This window comes from Haliotis cracherodii, unplaced genomic scaffold (assembly GCF_022045235.1).
Source record: "Haliotis cracherodii isolate W230 unplaced genomic scaffold, xgHalCrac1.p SCAF_1, whole genome shotgun sequence".
NCBI lineage: Eukaryota > Metazoa > Mollusca > Gastropoda > Lepetellida > Haliotidae > Haliotis > Haliotis cracherodii.
This window is the reverse complement of record NW_027266264.1, coordinates 59,108,376-59,129,740: the sequence shown is the minus strand read 5'-3', so window position 1 is coordinate 59,129,740 and position 21,365 is coordinate 59,108,376. Positions and strand designations below refer to the sequence as shown.

Below are 21,365 nucleotides of genomic sequence, written 5' to 3'. Positions count from 1 at the left end.
TTGTTTGTATTTTAAACATATAGTTGAAATAAAAAATACAAATGTGATGTTGTTGATATGATAAGATATCAAAACAGCCAAATTATTAACAGGGAGAGTTGTGCTAACAAACCAAAACAACCTGCTTGTTCCTATTAAAAGGCCATTTGAAAAAAATTCTGTAAATAAGGTCCTATTTTCAAATATAGATAGAATCTAATGTGAAAATAGATATTGGAAGACCCTCATTTCAATTAAAGATAAAGCTTGTATATAGTAAAAGATGCTTTACAGTATTTAATCGGTCAAATCTTATCCTTTTAAGGTTTTCAAATATTTTGATAAAGACATCTTTGCTTAGTATTCACGCAAAATCTGAGATCATTTTGTCGAAATTTAAGGGGTGAAAAGGAGGGTCAGAACTATTGGGCCGTACTCTACATTTTGGCTGCAAAGATTATAAATTGATAACTTATAGCACGTGCACAAAAGGGTGTGTGGTCATAATAAAAAGGACTATTTTGTTTCGATCAAAAACTCGAACATGACAATTTTACTACTCAATGATGTAAATAGTTTCATTTCATGAAGGATCATGACATCATTGGAGGGGTTCCTTTCTCTCAGGTAGGTGTGCAGCACCACACACGTTCTCACTTTCAAAGATGCAGTATCTACCTGAACCTGGAGAGTGCCAAGCAGACACCTGAATCTGTTTGCGAGTATCCCAAAGGCATTCTCAACCACACGGCGAGCTCTTGAAAGGCGATCATTGAATACTAGCTTATCGTTTGCCAGTCCCCGGCGAGAGAATGGTTTCATTAACCAACTCTGCATGGCAAAGGCATCATCTGCAATGATGTAATAGGGTATATCAACATCAAAATGGTAAAGGCTCTGCATCTGGTATACCCAAGAGTCCCTGTTGTATTGATTGGTGGAGGGCACAGTGGTTCCATATTTGGCTATCGGAGCTAGACCCAACATCACCAACCTGAATCCATCGGAATTTGTAATCTGCATCAACCAGGTCCTTTAATACAATGGAGCAGAACCCCTTGTAATACGTAGAGCCTTAATTCGAGGGCTTTTTTATGGCGATATGCTTACCACCAAGAGCACCCAAGACATGTGGAAATTGCCATCTTCCTTGAAATCGCTCTGCCACTTGTAGTCTTCATAACCTCGGCTTCCATGACATCCAAAATAGCCTTACACACGGAAACATGAATCCCTGAGATGGTGTTGTGAGCAAGTCTGAAATTAAACATCAGTGGTATGAATCTCCAGAAGCCAAGAACCTTTATGTCACAGCCAGCCAGTCCAGGAGACACAAGATCACGCCATCGGGTCCTATTCTTGGTGAGACGGTCCTCTACCCTTGCTAACAGCTCATGGAATGTGGCCATGTCCAAGCGCAGAAAGTTCATGAAAGCTTCAGGATCCTCAAGTTGTAATTCTTCCATCAGGGCATCATACTGACCATGGATTGATCTGCGCAGAAGCCAGTCACGAGCCCACCATCTTCTCTGTTTTCTCTGCTTCTCATCGTCCTCTTTAAATTGCATGAGACACTGGGCATAACATTGCAGCTCTTTGTTGACATCAGCCCAGAACCGAATCATATTTACTTTTCTATCACTCATGTTGTGTCTGCAGAGTTCAGACAACAAATGATCAGAGTGATATTATCATGGGTTATAAATATCACGTGTATCAACCGATACTTGCTACCTAGTTATCTGTAGTTTATCTTAGTTTAACTTATTTAAACGTATTTTAACTTACTTTAACTTACATGTGCTAAGAGCACACCTAGCAAGACGTGATATAGCATTTTCAAAACGTAGACTACTGTGCAAATACTTAGTTCACTGTACTGAAACGTTCTTTAATGTCAATAAGGTAAATGTAGTGTAGTGTAGTATAACTGGGTCATGTGAAGTTAAACGAAGTTAGGCGGACTTGTGCCCCTACTAAGATCAAGTTTACCGTAGTGGTTCGTAGATATTTTATGCCTTGATAAATACGATGTTCGTTACGTTTGGCTACAGTAGACTATGGTTATAACTACGGCAAACTACATCTAACTACATTAATTTAAGTTACTACTACGTTAACAAAAATGTCAGCTTACGTGGCTATCTGTTGTGCATGCACAACACATAAATCCTTAAGTACGTTTTTCTCACGTTAATGGCTACGTTATGAACACAGATAGCCACGGACAGCTACGATGAACCACGTATGGATACGTTACACTACGTAAGATTTTTGTACGCTGAAGTACGTGTGATTTAGGCTTAAAACGGGCCCCGCGTTAGTATAATTAGTAGTGTACACCCATTCATCAAATTACCACGAAAAGCGCGAGCGGTCTAGATATGTAAAAGGTGAGAAACGAAACCGTAATTTTGCTCTTTTTGTGATTTTATTTCATTTCATATATTGCCCGCAAAGGGGTAGAAATCCTAGCTATTTCAGCAACTAATATTTCGGAAAAATATGTATTGTTCAAAAGTGAATTGAGTAACAACAAAGTTTCAATTACATTAATTTACAATTCATACGTTCCGAAAATTTGAGCATGCAAACAGTGTGAATGATACAACACTGCTGTGGGTTAGGGTTAGAGTTAGAGTTCGGTTTACAGTTACGGTTGATATGTGAATAAGACAATGAATGAAACGAGACAGTGGTGTTAGCGGGTTTATTGTTGACGATGTACAGCTGCTCATTGTGTCCGGCAGCACGTGGCGTAGGCTATCACTTGGTAGTCCCCGTACAGCCTCTCCTGGCCATTCACAGCGATACATTGGTCGTGGCCTAGCAACATGGAATAAAAGAGGTGAATAAAGGTAGCGATACTAATGCATTTGTCATTATTGCCGGACAATCTATGAAAACACAAGCGCATGTACACTTATAACTCATGAAGCATCTTAAGGTTCATTTAATGTATGCTCCTTACCCAAGCCTGCTCCATTCCCTACATGTCTTCGACACACATATCTCCAGGATCCACTACATGTCTACACAATATATAGCACATGGCTCGAGCATCCACTACATGTCTACACAACATATACCACATATCTCCAGGATCCACTACATGTCTACACAATATATACCACATGTCTCCAGGATCAACTACATGTCTACACAATATATACCACATGTCTCAAGCATCCACTATATGTCTACACAATATATACCACATGACTCCAGCATCCACTACATGTCTACACAATATATACCACATGTCTCCAGCATCCACTACATGTCTACACAATATATACCACATGTCTCCAGCATCCACTACATGTCTACACAATATATACCACATGTCTCAAGCATCCACTATATGTCTACACAATATATACCACATGTCTCCAGCATCCACTACATGTCTACACGATATATACCACATGTCTCAAGCATCTACTATATGTCTACACAATATATACCACATGTCTCCAGCATCCACTACATGTCTACACAATATATACCACATGTCTCCAGCATCCACTACATGTCTACACAATATATACCACATGTCTCCAGCATCAACTACATGTCTACACAATATATACCACATGTCTCCAGCATCAACTACATGTCTACACAATATATACCACATGTCTCCAGCATCAACTACATGTCTACACAATATATACCACATGTCTCCAGCATCAACTACATGTCTACACAATATATACCACATGTCTCCAGCATCAACTACATGTCTACACAATATATACCACATGTCTCATCCATCCACTACATGTCTACACAATATATACCACATGTCTCCAGCATCAACTACATGTCTACACAATATATACCACATGTCTCCAGCATCAACTACATGTCTACACAATATATACCACATGTCTCCAGCATCAACTACATGTCTACACAAGATATACCACATGTCTCATCCATCCACTACATGTCTACACAATATATACCTCATGTCTCCAGCATCCACTATATGTCTACACAATATATACCACATGTCTCCAGCATCCACTACATGTCTACACGATATATACCACATGTCTCAAGCATCAACTACATGTCTACACAATATATACCTCATGTCTCCAGCATCCACTACATGTCTACACAATATATACCACATGTCTCAAGCATCCACTATATGTCTACACAATATATACCACATGTCTCCAGCATCCACTACATGTCTACACAATATATACCACATGTCTCCAGCATCAACTACATGTCTACACAAGATATACCACATGTCTCATCCATCCACTACATGTCTACACAATATATACCACATGTCTCAAGCATCCACTATATGTCTACACAATATATACCACATGTCTCCAGCATCCACTACATGTCTACACGATATATACCACATGTCTCAAGCATCAACTACATGTCTACACAATATATACCTCATGTCTCCAGCATCCACTACATGTCTACACAATATATACCACATGTCTCCAGCATCAACTACATGTCTACACAATATATACCACATGTCTCCAGCATCAACTACATGCCTACACAAGATATACCACATGTCTCATCCATCCACTACATGTCTACACAATATATACCACATGTCTCAAGCATCCACTATATGTCTACACAATATATACCACATGTCTCCAGCATCCACTACATGTCTACACGATATATACCACATGTCTCAAGCATCAACTACATGTCTACACAATATATACCTCATGTCTCCAGCATCCACTACATGTCTACACAATATATACCACATGTCTCAAGCATCCACTATATGTCTACACAATATATACCACATGTCTCCAGCATCCACTACATGTCTACACAATATATACCACATGTCTCAAGCATCCACTATATGTCTACACAATATATACCACATGTCTCCAGCATCCACTACATGTCTACACGATATATACCACATGGCTCCAGCATCCACTTCATGATCAACAACGTACAAGCTCTAGATCGATTAATCAGAAACCAGCATTCAAGAAATCGACATTCAAATTACTGTTCACTTGCGCCATGCCACCGTACGTACTTCATGTTTATGCCATATGCTATATACATCTGCTACACATCGTGAAGATCCGGGTTAGAATAGGTCTTCAGAAACAATGTTAGCTTAAGTGGCGACTAAGGATGTCGTAAGAGGCGACTAACGGGATCGGGTGGTCAGACTCGCTGACTTGGTTGATGCATGTCATCGAATCCCATTTGCGTGGATCGATGCTCATGATATGAATTGCTGAATTGTCTGGTCCAGACTTATAGCTGGGATATTGCTGAGTGCGGCGTTTAACAACAAACAAACAAAGCAAGTATCTCCTCACGTCCAATGTACGCTCCTGCCAGACCCGCGTCCTCTGAGTAAGAGGTACATCCAAGAAGAGTCCAGCCGTGGTCACATGACACGGATGTTTCGTCCCCCATGGCGTCCCCAGTCGGAGTAGACTTGTTCACCTTGCAGGTCATGTGGGGAGCGGAACAGCAGGCGGCGTAAGAGTAGATTCCTTGTTGTCAGGGTGAAGAGGTACATGTACACGTACAGACTAGGACTCATTTCAAAAGTGTGGGAACAGAACGGGGCATTACAGTTACAGCCTATCCTAATCGCCTAATAAATATTCAAAGTGTGTAATTACACATTATGCTATCGTGCTTTAGATAACGTGGATTATCACAATGCCATTTTGATTGCTATTGTATACGACGTCGTTCAAATTAAAGTTTACAAAGCAATTCTTGACTTCCCTGCGTACTCACGTCCTTCAGAGCGTTGATTCTGGGCAAGGCATGAGTGAAGGCTTGCATCGGGGAGGGAGCCGTCAGTGTACTTGTAGGCAGTGTGGCTCGTGCATCCTGGGGAGAGGGACGCGGTCATCACAAGGTTGTGTGTTTGTTTGTTTGTTTGTTTGTAAAACGCCGTTCATGCACGAGTATGGTCACCTGGTTAAAGCAAACCTATAGAGGGCATGAGTGGCCTAGTCGGCGAAGGTGCTTATGCCAGGATCTGCTATTCGTCGGTTTGAATCCTATATTCGAACCGATTATGTGTGTAGGCACCTGTGTAGCTGAAATACTGTTCAAAGTGACGTACACCAAAAATCACTCGCCTGAAGCATGCTCGGAGTCATTTGATCAAATCTCACATACAAGAAGCTTGAACATGTTAAGATATCTGATAAAATATTATCTGTGACGTGCGGCTTTTGACATAGACACAGACACGTGCATGCATGGGTACTACACTAACACACCTTCTTAAATCTTATCTGGGGTGTGCACCTACATTCACAGACACCTTATTAAATCTTATCTGGAGCGTGCACCGACATTCACAGATACCTTATTAAATCTTATCTGGGGCGTAAACCAACATGTACATGGACCTGGTTACATCTAACTTATCCAAAGTGCATGAACACCTAGTCACATCTCACCTGTAGCGTACATGTTGTTGAGACACCTAGTTTCTATCCTCTGATCCAGAACTTGAGCAGAAGGGCCTGACATTCTGTAGTCGCATGTGAGACCCGACAGCTTGCAACAGCGAGCAACGGCCTGGACGGCTGAGTTACCATAAACACAGCTCATTATTCTCGTGTACTACTACCTACTGGAGGCAAATTGCGCCCAACCCTTTTTCAAGTCATAGTCAGATGGAGAACGAAATCGAATGGCGTATTGTCTAATCAGAGATGCGTCCCTTTGCGAGTAAGAACAATATTATCTTAGATTCCAAGAGTCTCGGGGCGGTCGGTTAGCCTAGTGGTTAAAGCGTTCGCACGTCACTCCGAAGACCCGGGTTCGATTCCCGACATGGGTACAATGTGTAAAACCCATTTCTTGTGTTTCCCGCAGTGATATTGCTGGAAAATTGCTAAAATCCGAGTAAACCATACTCATTCACTCACTCACTCCAAGAGTCCCAGACCTAGTGTGTTTTTCATAATTGAATTCTCGCGTTATACTCAAATCATCCAGGCGCTCTTAATAGCAAGAAAATATGAGGGTGTAATTGCATACAACACACACACTTACACATTATGTATTGTTTTTATGATACATACGTGCACTTGTTGAAGCGCCATTAACGCTCCTGCAGGCTGCAACGGAGTGTATAACAATCTCCTCTCCGTCCCGATTACTGCGCTGATCCTGCCAGACAGACACGGAGCAGGATGTAGCCAGTACACCATATCACCTGGGATTACATTTTACTTTTCAGATTATTGTCATCAGTAATTTGAAATCCCTTGGAAGATCCGGGTTAGAATTGGTCTTCAGCCTTGTCGAAAGTGGCGACTAACGGGATAGGGTGGTCAGGCTCGCTGACATCGTATCCCTATTTCGTAGATCTATCCTCATGATGACTATCACTGGACTGTCTGGTTACAGATTTACAGACTATTGTCATATAGTTGGAATATGCGGCGTTAAACAATAAACAACAAAAATATATATTTGAACTTTTTCGGGGGAATCATGGGAATAATATTACCCAATTGCAGAAACGAGTAAAATGAATCGGTGACGTGGCGTGAAAGTTGCCCATGATGTCAGCCAGTAGCTTGTGCGGTTCATACATTTTGCTGACTAGAGGCTCGGCGTTCAGCCCATTTACTCACTCACTCAATGAATGTTACGTGACCGCCTACCTTGCTTCGACCTGAGCATCCCGTGAGGACATAGCCAGTCGGACACGTGACCTCAGCATACTTGTCGTCTGCTACCTCCGACAGTCCGGAGAATCTGGTGATACACGACAGCTGACTGGAGAAACTGGATGTCACGTGACCGATACTATGTTCTCCTATTTGAACCACGTGATGTTGGGGTGATGGCCGCTGGTAATCCACGGGGGACGTAGTTGTTGCTATGTGGACAGCGCCTAGTTTAATACATAATGCCATCCTTTTAAAAGAAACCTCAGCTTGACAGTCATATGTGTAAATCAACGCTCAAATTGTCAGATAAGACGTTCTAGTAGTTGTATTAAATAATCTATATGTATTAATATGTATATGTATGCCACACCCACTCCGATAGTTGTATGCCACAGACGCTTTATCTACTGTGATGCTGTATGCCACACCTGTTATATCCGCGGGAAACTGCATGCCACACCCGCTATGATACTGTATACCATAGCTGCTTTATCTACTGTGATACTGTAAAGCTTTATCAACTGTGACACTATATGCCACACCCGTTATATCCGTTGAAACTGCATGCCACACCCGCTATGATACTGTTTGCCACAGTCGCTTTATCTACTGTTATAAAGTTACCACACCCGCTTTATCTTCCGTGATACTGTATGCCACACCCGCTTTATCTACTGTGATACTGTATGCCACAGCCGCTTTATCTACTGTTATAAACTTACCATACCCGTTTTATCTACTGTGATACTGTCTACCACAATCGCTTCATCTGCTGTGATACTGTATACCACAACCGCTTTATCTACTGTGATACTGTCTACCACAATCGCTTCATCTGCTGTGATACTGTATACCACAACCGCTTTATCTACTGTGATACTGTCTACCACAATCGCTTTATCTACTGTGATACTGTATGCCTCGTTCGCTTCATCTACTGTGATACTGTTACCACACTCGTTTTATCTACTGTGATACTGTCTACCACAACCGCTTTATCTACTGTGATACTGTATACGACACCAGCTTTATCTACTGTGATACTGTATGCCTCGGTCGCTCCATCTGCTGTGATACTGTTACCACACTCGTTTTATCTGCTGTGATACTGTATACGACACCAGCTTTATCTATTGTGATACTGTATGCCACACCTGTTATATCCGTTGAAACTGTATGCCACACCCGCTATGATCAGTACTGTATGCCACAGCCGCTTTATCTTCTGTGATGATGTTACCACACCCGCTTTATTTACTCTGATACTGTATGCCACACCTGCTATGATACTGTTGCCACACTCTCTTTATTTACTCAGATACTGTATGCCACACCTGCTATGATACTGTTGCCACACCCGCTTTATTTACTCTGATACTGTATGCCACACCTGCTATGATACTGTTGCCACACCCGCTTTATTTACTCTGATACTGTATGCCACACCTGCTATGATACTGTTGCCACACCCTCTTTATTTACTCTGATACTGTATGCCACACCTGCTATGATACTGTTGCCACACCCTCTTTATTTACTCAGATACTGTATGCCACACCTGCTATGATACTGTTGCCACACCCGCTTTATTTACTCTGATACTGTATGCCACACCTGCTATGATACTGTTACCACACCCGCTTTATTTACTCTGATACTGTATACGACACCAGCTTTATCTACTGTGATACTGTATGCTCACCTGTAACGTCAGTGATGTCAACTGTAACGCTTGTGTCTGTTTTACCAAGAACGAATGTCTGCCTTTTTACTGGTGTTCCATGATACTTGACAATGACATCGTAGTCTCCTTGGAACCCTCTGATATCGAACTGTGTCCCTGAAGTCAGTCTGTGAATCACGTGGGTACTCCACTCATGGTGTATCAGGTTCAGGTATCGTTTCCCAGCTGCATTTATCTGTTATTGTTTTTCAAAAGAAAAATACATATGATTGTTAGTTTCCAAGACTAAAATATACATGTTCCTGTACGTAATCAAGTTTCATGACTCAATATTCAACCCTTCGAAGGGCGGGTACATCTCGAAGATCTAGAGTATAGAGTTCTGAGAGCGGGTACATTATGGTATTCCAGAAAAGGGTGTAAAGACCTACGTGGTAGCTGTTGCCGCTGACTAAAGCAGCATCCGGTCCCTTCCAGTGGATGACGCTCCAGAAGCCCCAGAAAATGATGCCCTCGACGGCCTTGTGACTGAACAACATGCGCAGCGCGGTGTCGTACCAGTCGGCACGGGTGTTCTCGTCGTAGACCACAACATCCATCTCGGTGGTCCAGAGAGGAAGACCCACAGCTCCCAGTTGGTCCAAACGCAACTGGGACAACAGATATTGTCATTACAATCCGGCAGGTTTTCCATTAATATTGACTTCATAATTATATTTTTGACACGGTAGCTTACCTTCATTAAAGTGGGATCTGGTGGCCTATAGGACATGAAGTGACATTCTAGGCCCAATCCATACAGTCCTACATTAGCAGCCTTGAAGCTCTTGGCCAGGGCCAGATAGGCCTATGTAACAATCAGATGAAGTAGGCATAACAAATCTCAAACAGTACAAAACACACAAAAAACTGTGCACTATGCCCCTTTATTTAACAGTTACAAACTACGGTTTTCGGTCAGTTTGAAGCAAACTTACTTGTTATCAAAGGTAGAAAGTATGACACACGTATTGACGAGTGTCAGAAGTTTGTTTCTCTAGATTAATAAACTACATGAGTTGATACATAAATATAGGATTAACTGTTCTTCCGTATAAAAAAACGTTGTCCAGTAGGAAACCTAACAATATCATATGGTGTCTCAACAGTGATATCTGTATTACGTCAATAGAGGTTATCACGCGAGTGTGTTTGGGGATGGTAAATATCCTGCAGTAGGAATAAACATTGTATTTAGCGAGCCTTGGCGAGCTAAATACATAGTGTTTATTCCTACTGCAGGATATTTACCATTCCCAAACACACAAGCGTGATAACCTCTTTATCATATAATGTCATTCTTTAATTCTGTGTTTCAAAATCGCTTTCCCTCTCTCACAAACATTACCGAAACATTGCGAGTTTTCCTGGAATGCGCGCATTAATATTTATTACGTCACAGGGTAAGTGATGTGTCAGTCGGACAGTGATAGTAGCCAATATAGTTCCAACTAAAATCTGTTTCTTATACAGTGTCGAAGCAACATATACGCAAAATAACAGTTGTTTTAAATTGCCTTTCGCGGCAATCCATCGGCCTATTCACTAGAGTAACTGCCCTTTGTCAAAGGGAAACTACTCTAAACCTAGTCTATGAGACGTCACGGCCACAGTCAGATGTTGTTGACAGTCGGTCTGTTCTGTCATAACGTTAAGAAGTGTAGTCAGATGTACACACGGCGACAAAACGAAACAAGGTAACAATTCAAACATATTTCGGCCAAATACAACTATTTTAATTTGTGCAGAAGGTTTCATGCCGCAGAGGTCTACAAGCAAAGATATGGCTACTGATCCCGCTTGGCTCGTCCTCGTGCCCTCGCAAAATTGTTTCGAAATTTATATCTCCAAAGTTGCCCAAACTTATAAAATGCCTTAGCTACGTCACAGTTAGACACTGATTTTCAGTATGTTAGACTGGTTTTTTTATAATGATAGCAATTATCCCTGTAGTTTATCCAGATTCCCGATGGTTAATTCTGTCTCGATCGCCGAATGACGAGGGCGACCCCATGTTTGTTTATAAACAGTGAAAGTAGTCCTACTTGACCTTTGATATTTGCATCTCTATCCGCATATGACCCCAACGGAAATCGTTTTTATCCGTTGGCCTTATCCTGTCGAGAAACCTACCCATTATATGATAAACAGTGATATCTGTATTACGTCAACAGTGATATCTGTATCACGTCATCAGTGATATCTGTATTACGTCAACAGTGACATCTGTATTACGTCAACAGTGATATTTGTATTACTTCAACTGTGATATCTGTATTACTTCAACAGTGATATCAGTATCACGTCAACAGTGACATCTGTATTACTTCAACTGTGATATCTGTATTACTTCAACAGTGATATCAGTATCACGTCAACAGTGACATCTGTATTACCTCAACAGTGATATCTGTCAGTGATATCTGTATCACGTCAACAGTAATACCTGTATCACGTCAACAGTGATATCTGTATCACGTCAACAGTGATATATGTATCACGTCAACAGTGATATCTGTATTACTTCAACAATTATATCTGTATCACGTCAACAGTGATATCTGTATACCGTCAACAGTGATATCTGTACTACTTCAACAATGATATCTGTATCACATCAACAGTGATATCTGTATTACTTCAATAATTATATCTGTATCACGTCAACAATGATATCTGTATTCCTTCAACAGTGATATCTGTATTTCTTCAACATTGATACCTGTATCACGTCAACAATGATATCTGTATTAATTTAACAATGATATCTGTATTACTTCAACAGTGATATCTGTATTACTTCAACAATGATATCTGTATTAATTCAACATTGATATCTGTATTACATCAACAGTGATATCTGTATTAATTCAACATTGATATCTGTATTACTTCAACAGTAATATCCGTATTACTTCAACAGTGATATCTGTATCACGTCAACAGTGATATCTGTACTACTTCAGCAATGATATCTCTATTACTACAACAATGATATCTGTATTAATTCAACCGTGATATCTGTATTATTTTAACAATGATATCTGTATTACTTCAACAATTATATATGTATTTCTTTAACAGTGATGTTTGTATATAAGTATACTTGTATTACGTCAATAATTATGCTTGTCTTACGTTAACAATGTGTGTAAAACGCCAATAATGATGTCTGTGTTGCGTCAATAATAATGTCTATATTACGTCAAGAAGTATGCTTGATTCTCGTCAACAATAGTGTCACGGAAACAATGATGTATCTATTACGCCAACAGTAATGCCTGCATTACGTCAACAAGGCCTGTATACCGTCAACTGTCTGCATTACGTCAACAATGGTGATTGTGTTACGTTAACAATGACGTATCTATTACGCCAACAGCAATGTCTGTATTACGTCAACAAGGCCTGTATACCGTAAACTACCTGCATTACGTCAACAATGGTGATTGTGTTACGGAACCAATGACGTATCTATTACGCCAACAGCAATGTCTGTATTACGTCAACAAGGCCTGTATACCGTAAACTACCTGCATTACGTCAACAATGGTGATTGTGTTACGGAACCAATGACGTATCTATTACGCCAACAGTAATGTCTGTATTACGTCAACAAGGCCTGTATACCGTCAACTACCTGCATTGCGTCAACAATGGTGATTGTATTACGTTAACAATGACGTATCTATTACGCCAACAGTAATGTCTGTATTACGTCAACAAGGCCTGTATACCGTCAACTGCCTGCATTACGTCAACAATGGTGTTTGTATTACGTTAACAATGCCCTAGGGCTCATGGCAACACTATTGTGTGTGCATATGGATTTACATTAACTCGGTTAACATGAACCACATGGATACTGTGTCTACCGAAGTGGCGACCCCCGAAGACACCACGTGGTCCTCGTTGAGGAACAGTTTGACATTCGGATCTGCTTGGTGGATCTTGGCGAAGATCTTCTTTGTGAAATCAGGATCCTTGGTTTTCTCTTCGTACCAGTGACCCTGGACCATCTCGTTCATCACATCCCAGTGCTGGACCCTGTTACAGACGGACAGATCGGCGCGTCACTTGATCACGTGAACAACACTACAGCAAAGTTATTTACTAAAATGTACACGACATCCCAGCATCCCAGCGTTCACACATGTCAGCTTGCGCATGATTAGTGGATGGTGGGCATGTACTTTTACCTAGAGCAGGCACAAGTTCTGTGAAAAGGACAGTTTGATAGACTCGGCTTACCTCCCTTTAGTGTCCCTGACTGCGTAGTTGATCCTGTCATCCACCGCCTTTTTGAATTGGTCAGGGGATAGGGTTCGGATCCACTCTGGAGTATGCTTCTCCACTGCCCAGAACATATTGTGCGCGCGCACAGGAACGCTTGACAGGAACATTGAGGTACATATGTATAATATACTATTAAATATAAATATAATGGTATATATATATGTAAGATGTAGCGTTGTACAATGTAGCTCTAATTGTATAGTACTGTATTGCGACCCTGAGCGTTCATACACACACGCTCCCGCACACGCACACCACCATACACACACACACACATAACCAATACACCTAAAACGTCACACCCGACACGCACACCAGCTCACATACACCAACACTCCACACCACGCACGCGCGCGCACACACACACACACACACACACACACACACACAGACCCATGCCAATACACCGGCACATTGAACACAGCCTCATTACAAATGAACACACCCATGCTGCCGCAGGACACTCAGCGCGTGTGTCGCATTACTGTAGTCCGGGTTGTCCTGGAAACAAAGTGAAGAAAATATCATGTGTCATTGAATGTGCAGTAATTCTTCGTGACTCGAGTTTCATCCTTTTTAATGCTAAATGAATTGTTTAAATAGCAATGTATTGAATATTTGTAAGATGAATATCAAGAAAGGTTAAGAAGGTAAGAATGATTCAGATGACATAATGGTGCGGTGAGATTGGCCTTAATGCGGTGTGGAGTTTACATGCGATGAAGTATGGTGAGTGAGTGAGTGAGTGAGTGAGTGAGTATGGTTTTACGCCGCTTTTAGTAATATTCCAGCAATATCACGGCGGGGGACACCACAAATGGGCTTCACACATTGTACCCATGTCGGGAATCGAACCCGGGTCTTCGGCGTGACGAGCGAACGCTTTAACCACTAGGCTACCCGACCGCCCCTGTCTTGTGTTAAATATCATGTTGGTATGTACCCTTGGTGGCGGTGAGCTGTGCCAGTAGTAGTTGGACAGGGTGGCCCAGTTGAACATGTAGTAGAACAGATCGTTATAGTGCGAATACTCTGCCATTGTCTGCCAGGTGGTTTGGGATCCGAACGGGAAGGCGTGGCGAGTCAAGTCAATCTGGAATCAACAAAAGTGGCTGAGTTGTGTTTTACGCCACTTTAACCAATATTCCAGCATTATATAGGCGGGAGACACCAGAAATAATTTTCACATATTGTACATATGTAACGAGCGAAAGCGTTAACCCCTAGGTTAGCCAGGCGTCCCTGGAATCAATAATGACTTGTGATGGTGGCGATATCTTGACAGTGCGACTCAGGTGGTATGGTAGAGATTTTAGTATTGACTTTGACTAGGAATTGTCGTCAGTGTCTGAAACAGCACTCAAAGTTAATAACAGAAAAGATCTTTATCCCTGACTTAATTTTATACGTGTAGATAAAACACAGCAAACACGTTATCAACATATCTAGACTACCCACAGATTCCCCATCGACGATCGACAGCAACATGGTTGTCTAAATAGCACAGTTCTCTGTCATCTCTTGATTCACCTGTATTTCCAAGTCAGCTAGAGATACATGAGGCAGTACGTTGACACTGGAAGGAAACATTGATGAGTGACAGATGTAAGGGAGGTCACTCTAATGCTTGGCTATTCAGGAAGTGACTGTAACCGAGATGTCACGTGTTTTAAATCGCTGGAATGACAGGTGGTGTCATGATTCAATCGCATCATTCGGTGTGTATGGGTTGTAATGTTTAGGAAAGTACGTTATGCGGCTATTTGACGTGTCTACCTCAGTTATATGTTTGAGTCCAAGAGATAAACAACGTTAAACTAAAGCCGGCCTCTTTTAATAGCTTAAACAGATTGACCCATTGGATGTCATTCGCTGTTGTATTTCGTATTTTTCGGTTTTGAACATTATTTCATTAAGAATTGTTTGTTTGTTTTAACGCCGTCCTCAGCCATGTTCCATCATCATCATTGACATCATAAGCTTCGATGAACGCAGTTGGGATACGATGACATGCAGTAACCAAGTAACCAACATGCCTGACCACAAGGTCCCGTCAGTCGCCCCTTACGACAAGCACGGGTTGCTGAAAAGCAAGTCTAACCCGGATCCCCACTAGTCAGTTATGTACGAATTCCAATGGGATACACCGTATAGGTTTATGACTATTGTCAAACCCACGACTTCGCGGGTGGTGTTGGTGGAACAGTTGTTTTAATGAGGATGCTGAGCCACTCGTGCGCCAAGTTATGGGAGCCAAACAAAGATATTGACATGTAGTGCAATGTTGAATCATCACAGTTGTGTAGCTAGTTTAAGACACTGATGAGGGCTAAACTTCATGCTATGTGACTTCCTCGGGTACGTTAACTGGATTACACATCTATTTCACGAAGCACAAAGAACATACTTAAAGTGGATGTTGCTTTTTCTGAGCTGGTCGATCCTCATGTCCGCCTCCGACTTCCAGTTCTTGTTCTCGGGTATTTCCATGAGAGATACGTCGTCAACCAGGAAATTAATTGCAGCGTCTGAACCCCTCACCCTCAGCCTGACTTCTTTTACACCTGTACACAGTTAACATGAACATCTGCAAACATCTCATCGACACTGATATACACCTGCACATAATGTTAACCAAAGTAATATCCTATTATTCGCCTGGACATAGTGTTCACATCTTTCTATGCATTAGATCTTTATGTTAAGATTTACCAATACAATATATGTTCATACACATCGGACGATTCGGTGCACATCTCCCAATGCAATTTCTCTGGATGTAAATTGTATCCAATATCTGACAATATCACATTATTATATCATTAACGACTACCAAACATGATCATGCGATACTAGTATATTATATTTAAATAGGGGCGGTCGGGTAGCCTAGTGGTTAAAGCGTTCGCTCGTCACGCCGAAGACCAGGTTTCGATTCCCGACATGGGTGCAATGTGTGAAGCCCATTTCTGGTGTCCCCCGCCGTGATATTGCTGGAATATTGCTAAAAGTGGCGTAAAACCATACTCACTCACTCACTCACTCATATTTAAATACAATTACACTAGCTATCTGGATACAGTGCTTTCTGTATGTAGCTGGTCCTCACAAATAGAATCAATGGTAACCGTTACACAATCAAGGACATCCTCTGAGTGAGTGAGTTTAATTATACGTGTATTGAACGTGTATTTTAGTTATATCACAACGTGTCAACTTGATATGGTAGAAACGCCGAGGTGATGAGGTCTTAGACGTTCAAACTTTGATGTAACCATCGACCACGGGCGTGTGCTGATAGACCTAGAACCATAACCGTTGTAGACCGGGATTGGAACCTATGACCACAGATACAGCTAATAATGACACACGTATATTTGACTTCCTCCATGTTCTCCAACCTGTATACGGGTAGATGAAGAAGCTGTCTAGTGAGGCCCAGCCGGACTTTGTGGAGATGGTCTTGTCAACAGCAATGGTGTCATACAGCCGGGTACCTACAGGTGGCAGATCACAGAAAAAATCCAGGCAAGTCTTATTGATATATCTTCATCAACCTGTATATAAAATATGCGTGTACACAGCTATGCATTTTGAGGTCGAGAAGGACCATTATGTGTAGGATAAAACACGAGTCCGAGGTGATGCTTAGGATCATAAATCGTATGTTTAAGATTGTAAAGAGAGCTCAGGGAAGGGTGAATTCTTAATTTCACGGGTTTTCTTCTCGAGAGTTTACAGTCTCGAGCATACCGATGAGGACGGTTTTATTTAACTAACATACCGACACATAACGGAATATGTTGCTAAAATATGTTGAGAAAATATGTCAAATATCGAACACAAAAACTAATATTGGTTGGTTTGTCCCCCTTTAATGTCGCCCATTCCTTTACAAATATATAAGACAAGCAGTATGTTTTAAATCAATCACCTCAACTCACCAAATAATAATTTTTCATATTTCCAAAAAATGACTTCATCAACGTTTACATCTACATGTATGTAGAAAGGCCTTGAGTGGCTGAATTAGTACCGAGCTTATAACTGGATTATTGCTGAGTGCGGTGTTAAACAACAAACAAAAACGTACCGAGCTCTGAATCAAGAAAGAAATGCCATGCAGTATTTAGGTTCTATTCCCCTGATCGTGAACTGTTTTAAGAAAAGTTAATTCAGGTGTGACAGGATAGGACTGTAGTGCAGGTAGATATTTGTTAAGACTTACCATAGAAGAGGTTATCAACCTATTTGTAAAAAACTCATTCCGCGGAGGTACAGGTTATCTATCATAAAATATATATAAAATACTTACTTCAGCGGAGGTAGACCTACATATTATTGTAACATTTATAAAAGAAAAATACTCCAGGTACAGGTTAATATAAGTTTCTGAACAAAAGTTCGGGTGCGCATTTTGAACCTTCAATGACGTCATGCCTTTAACTCTCCGGGTAATACCTTACATACAATCCCCGAGATATTATATAACGTTCCAGTGATTTCTTCTCATAAACTGTCCTTAGAGCTGCTGGGATTCGAACCCTTACAAATCGAATTACATTTGCTAATGATTCAACAAGCTACCTCTTTAGCAACAGAACAGAAATTATATTTGGAGTGTTGTTATTAGGTCATGCATTGTATTCGGGAGGCCGTTTATCGTTCACGAAAATGTGTACAAACTCATTACTTCTAAGGAAGTGCAAAGGTCTGTATTACTTGAATAAAACGCTTTCCCTATTTTGACATTTCAAAACCTCGTCAGTCCTAAGATTTATTTCCTCAGATACATGTTTTTAATCTCCTGAAAACCCTCGGACGTGTTGTTCCTTCACATGCAGGTCATCAGCGGTCCTATGCGATGCCATCAATCTCCGACAAAAACGTGACGTCTCAGGCGTATTCTTATTAAGAGATTGAGTTAAACTGAAATTCACATGGGTAGTATTTTAGCCACATTGTGACGACAACAGGTCATGCATAATATTTAATACATTGTGTGTGTGTGTGTGTGTGTGTGTGTGTATGTGTGTGTGAGAGAGAGAGAGAGAGAGAGAGAGAGAGAGAGAGAGAGAGAGAGAGAGAGAGAGAGAGAGAGAGAGAGAGAGAGTGAGTGTGTGTGCGTGTGCATTGAAAAATGTATTTGTATTTTGACTCTAGAACCCAAGTCTAATCACCAGAGTGTTGATGACACTAGAACCCATATCTAATCACCAGAGTGTTCTTGACACTAGAACCCATATCTCATCCCCAGAATGTTGGTGACACTAGAACCCATATCTAATCACAAGAGTGTTTTCGACACTAGAACCCATATCTAATCACAAGAGTGTTGGTGACACTAGAACCCCTATCTTATCACAAGAGTTTTGGTGACACTAGAACCCATATCTAATCACCAGAATGTTGGTGATACCAGAACCCATATCTAATCACCCGAGCGTTGGTGATACCAGAAACCATATCTAATCACCAGAGTGTTGGTGACACTAGAACCCATATCTAATCACCAGAGGGTTGGTGACACTAGAACCCATATCTAATCACCAGAGTGTTGGTGACACTAGAACCCCTATCTAATCACCAGAGTGTTGTTGATACTAGAACCCATATCTAATCACCAGAGTGTTGGTGATACTAGAACCCATATCTTATCACCAGAGTGTTGGTGACACTAGAACCCATATCTAATCACCAGAGTGTTGGTGACACTATAACCCATATCTAATCACCAGAGTGTTGGTGACACTAGAACCCATATCTAATAACCAGAGTTTTGGTGACACTAGAACCCATATCTAATCACCAGGGTGTTGATGATACTAGAAATCAGCAAATTACTGCAGTAAAACTAACATGTACCTTATGTGCTAATCCACTCCAGGAATTTAATGAGACTATGTCGCTCATGCATATTCAGCGTGGACAACTCACCGATCGAGCTTATCTGTCCTGTTTTTCTGTCCAGTAGGTTTCGTGAAGAATAGCTTACCATTGTCGGTGACGGACTGCATCAGTATGGAGTACTCCTGGTACATCTTGTCCGCCAGGTCGTTGAGCTGCTTGATGTGTGCCACGATGTGGTACCGTGTGTTCGGGCCCAATGGAACGACCTGCTCCACTCCAGCCCAGTAGGCCTGACTGCCGAGAGTCACAGGATATCACAGACACAGGTCAACATAGTGATACAAAGATGTCTGGTTAGGTGTTCTAGAAAGATACCACTGCTGTTTGTTTTCATTATCATTTTTTGTAGAATTTATATGACCTTGAAAACAAGGCAGATTGTATGTGTTGAAGCTCCAAAGGAATATGTTATGTTTTAGTATTGTTTTTGTTTTGCTCTTGCCTTGGTGAGGATCTTTCATAATTAATTCTCGAGAGACAAATAGTCCGTCTTTTTAGAGTTGCAGAGAAATTGTTCTTTATATTTTTACCAATCGTTTCGTTTTTCTGAGAAAATGTAGAACAATTTTGTTTCTTGATCTCAACTGCCGACATAAGCTCAGGGAGTGTGTTGTTGTAATGACGTCACATAAAATCGTTTGTGACCTCGTGAACAAAGATTTGCGTCATCTTCAAGTATTGGCGACAAAGTCACGTTGGTTTTGGCCTTTAGCAAGCAATGAAAACAATGGAACAATTGGAACGAACTAGCCAATCAGTCTTAAGCAAAATCCAAAAATGTCATTAATAAGTATTAAAAATAATGTGATTTATACCCGTGCACCATTGGGTAAGTTACAAGTTGAACTAATGTTACGCATGATATAGTCCTCCCATGCACATGCGTCACGTACCGACCCGAGACTTTGACAGCATGATGACCACCATGTTGGTCAGCAGACGCACTCATTGAGCATCCGGAACATGTCCAACCGGATGTGGGGTTTGATGCTTCGAAACCTGGGTTCTGTAACAGTTCTGTTGCTGCTGATGCATAGCAGTACAGAATACATGACAAAGCTATCCAGAGAACCATGTTCTGAGGTCTTGCCTGTTCTATAATAATTACTACTTATCTCATGTTTGAGAGGTTGGGCTGCAAGATAAGGGTAGAGTACTAAACTTTGACACTCACGCCTCTCTCATTGCCATGCACTTAACCTTATCAAGATAACAGCTTGTCCAAAGTGAATATATGAAAGAAAACCTACTTTCCATATGGACCTGTCGTGTGTGTCGTCCAGTACCGTTCTGTTGATATGGTCTTGAGCTCTGTTCAAACAGGTCCACCTAAGCTTATGAGTCAATTGTATGCATTATGGTTTTTCCACTTGCCTCTTCAAAGCCGTTATGAAAGGATTTCTGTACATTGTTATCTATATTTAGAAAGCACGCCATGCACGCCATGCACGCCATGCACATCAAGTACGACCGGAACATTACCTTGCCTTCTCCTGCCGATCACACAGATACAATTCGCCATTTCATGTGGGGTGGTTAAAGTGTTCGCTCGTCACGCCAAAATATCCGTGTTCGATTCCCCCTATTGTCCCCAACCCCACCACCACCCCCACCCCCGTGATATTACTTGAATAAAGTAGCGCAAAGCCATACTCATGTTGTTTAACGCAGCACTCAGCAATATTCCAGCTATATGACGGCGGTGTGTAAATAATCGAGTCTGGACCAGACACTCCAGTGAGTTCATGAGCATCGATCTGCGCAAT

General features: G+C 41.3%; 2 protein-coding genes across 2 annotated transcripts; one reads left to right on the top strand and one right to left on the bottom strand.

The window, feature by feature from the left end:
* Positions 1 to 2,680: 2,680 nt before the first annotated feature.
* Positions 2,681 to 20,701, bottom strand: LOC139479972 (exoglucanase XynX-like). The gene is made up of 18 exons (XM_071262929.1): positions 20,493 to 20,701; positions 19,685 to 19,833; positions 17,091 to 17,186; positions 16,097 to 16,253; positions 15,220 to 15,265; positions 14,633 to 14,782; positions 14,135 to 14,190; positions 13,645 to 13,782; positions 13,269 to 13,440; positions 10,091 to 10,201; positions 9,786 to 10,004; positions 9,373 to 9,589; positions 7,662 to 7,894; positions 7,074 to 7,161; positions 6,444 to 6,572; positions 5,767 to 5,862; positions 5,334 to 5,513; positions 2,681 to 2,805 (listed from the first exon to the last, which is right to left on the bottom strand). Exons 1-18 carry the CDS (start codon positions 20,672 to 20,674, stop codon positions 2,714 to 2,716), a joined length of 2,511 nt encoding a protein of 836 aa, XP_071119030.1. The 5' UTR covers positions 20,675 to 20,701; the 3' UTR covers positions 2,681 to 2,713.
* LOC139472076 (uncharacterized) lies at positions 4,038 to 4,943 on the top strand. Its single transcript, XM_071254531.1, has 3 exons — positions 4,038 to 4,101; positions 4,342 to 4,437; positions 4,888 to 4,943. The coding sequence occupies exons 1-3, from the start codon at positions 4,038 to 4,040 to the stop codon at positions 4,941 to 4,943; spliced, it is 216 nt and encodes a 71-aa protein (XP_071110632.1).
* Positions 20,702 to 21,365: the final 664 nt, after the last annotated feature.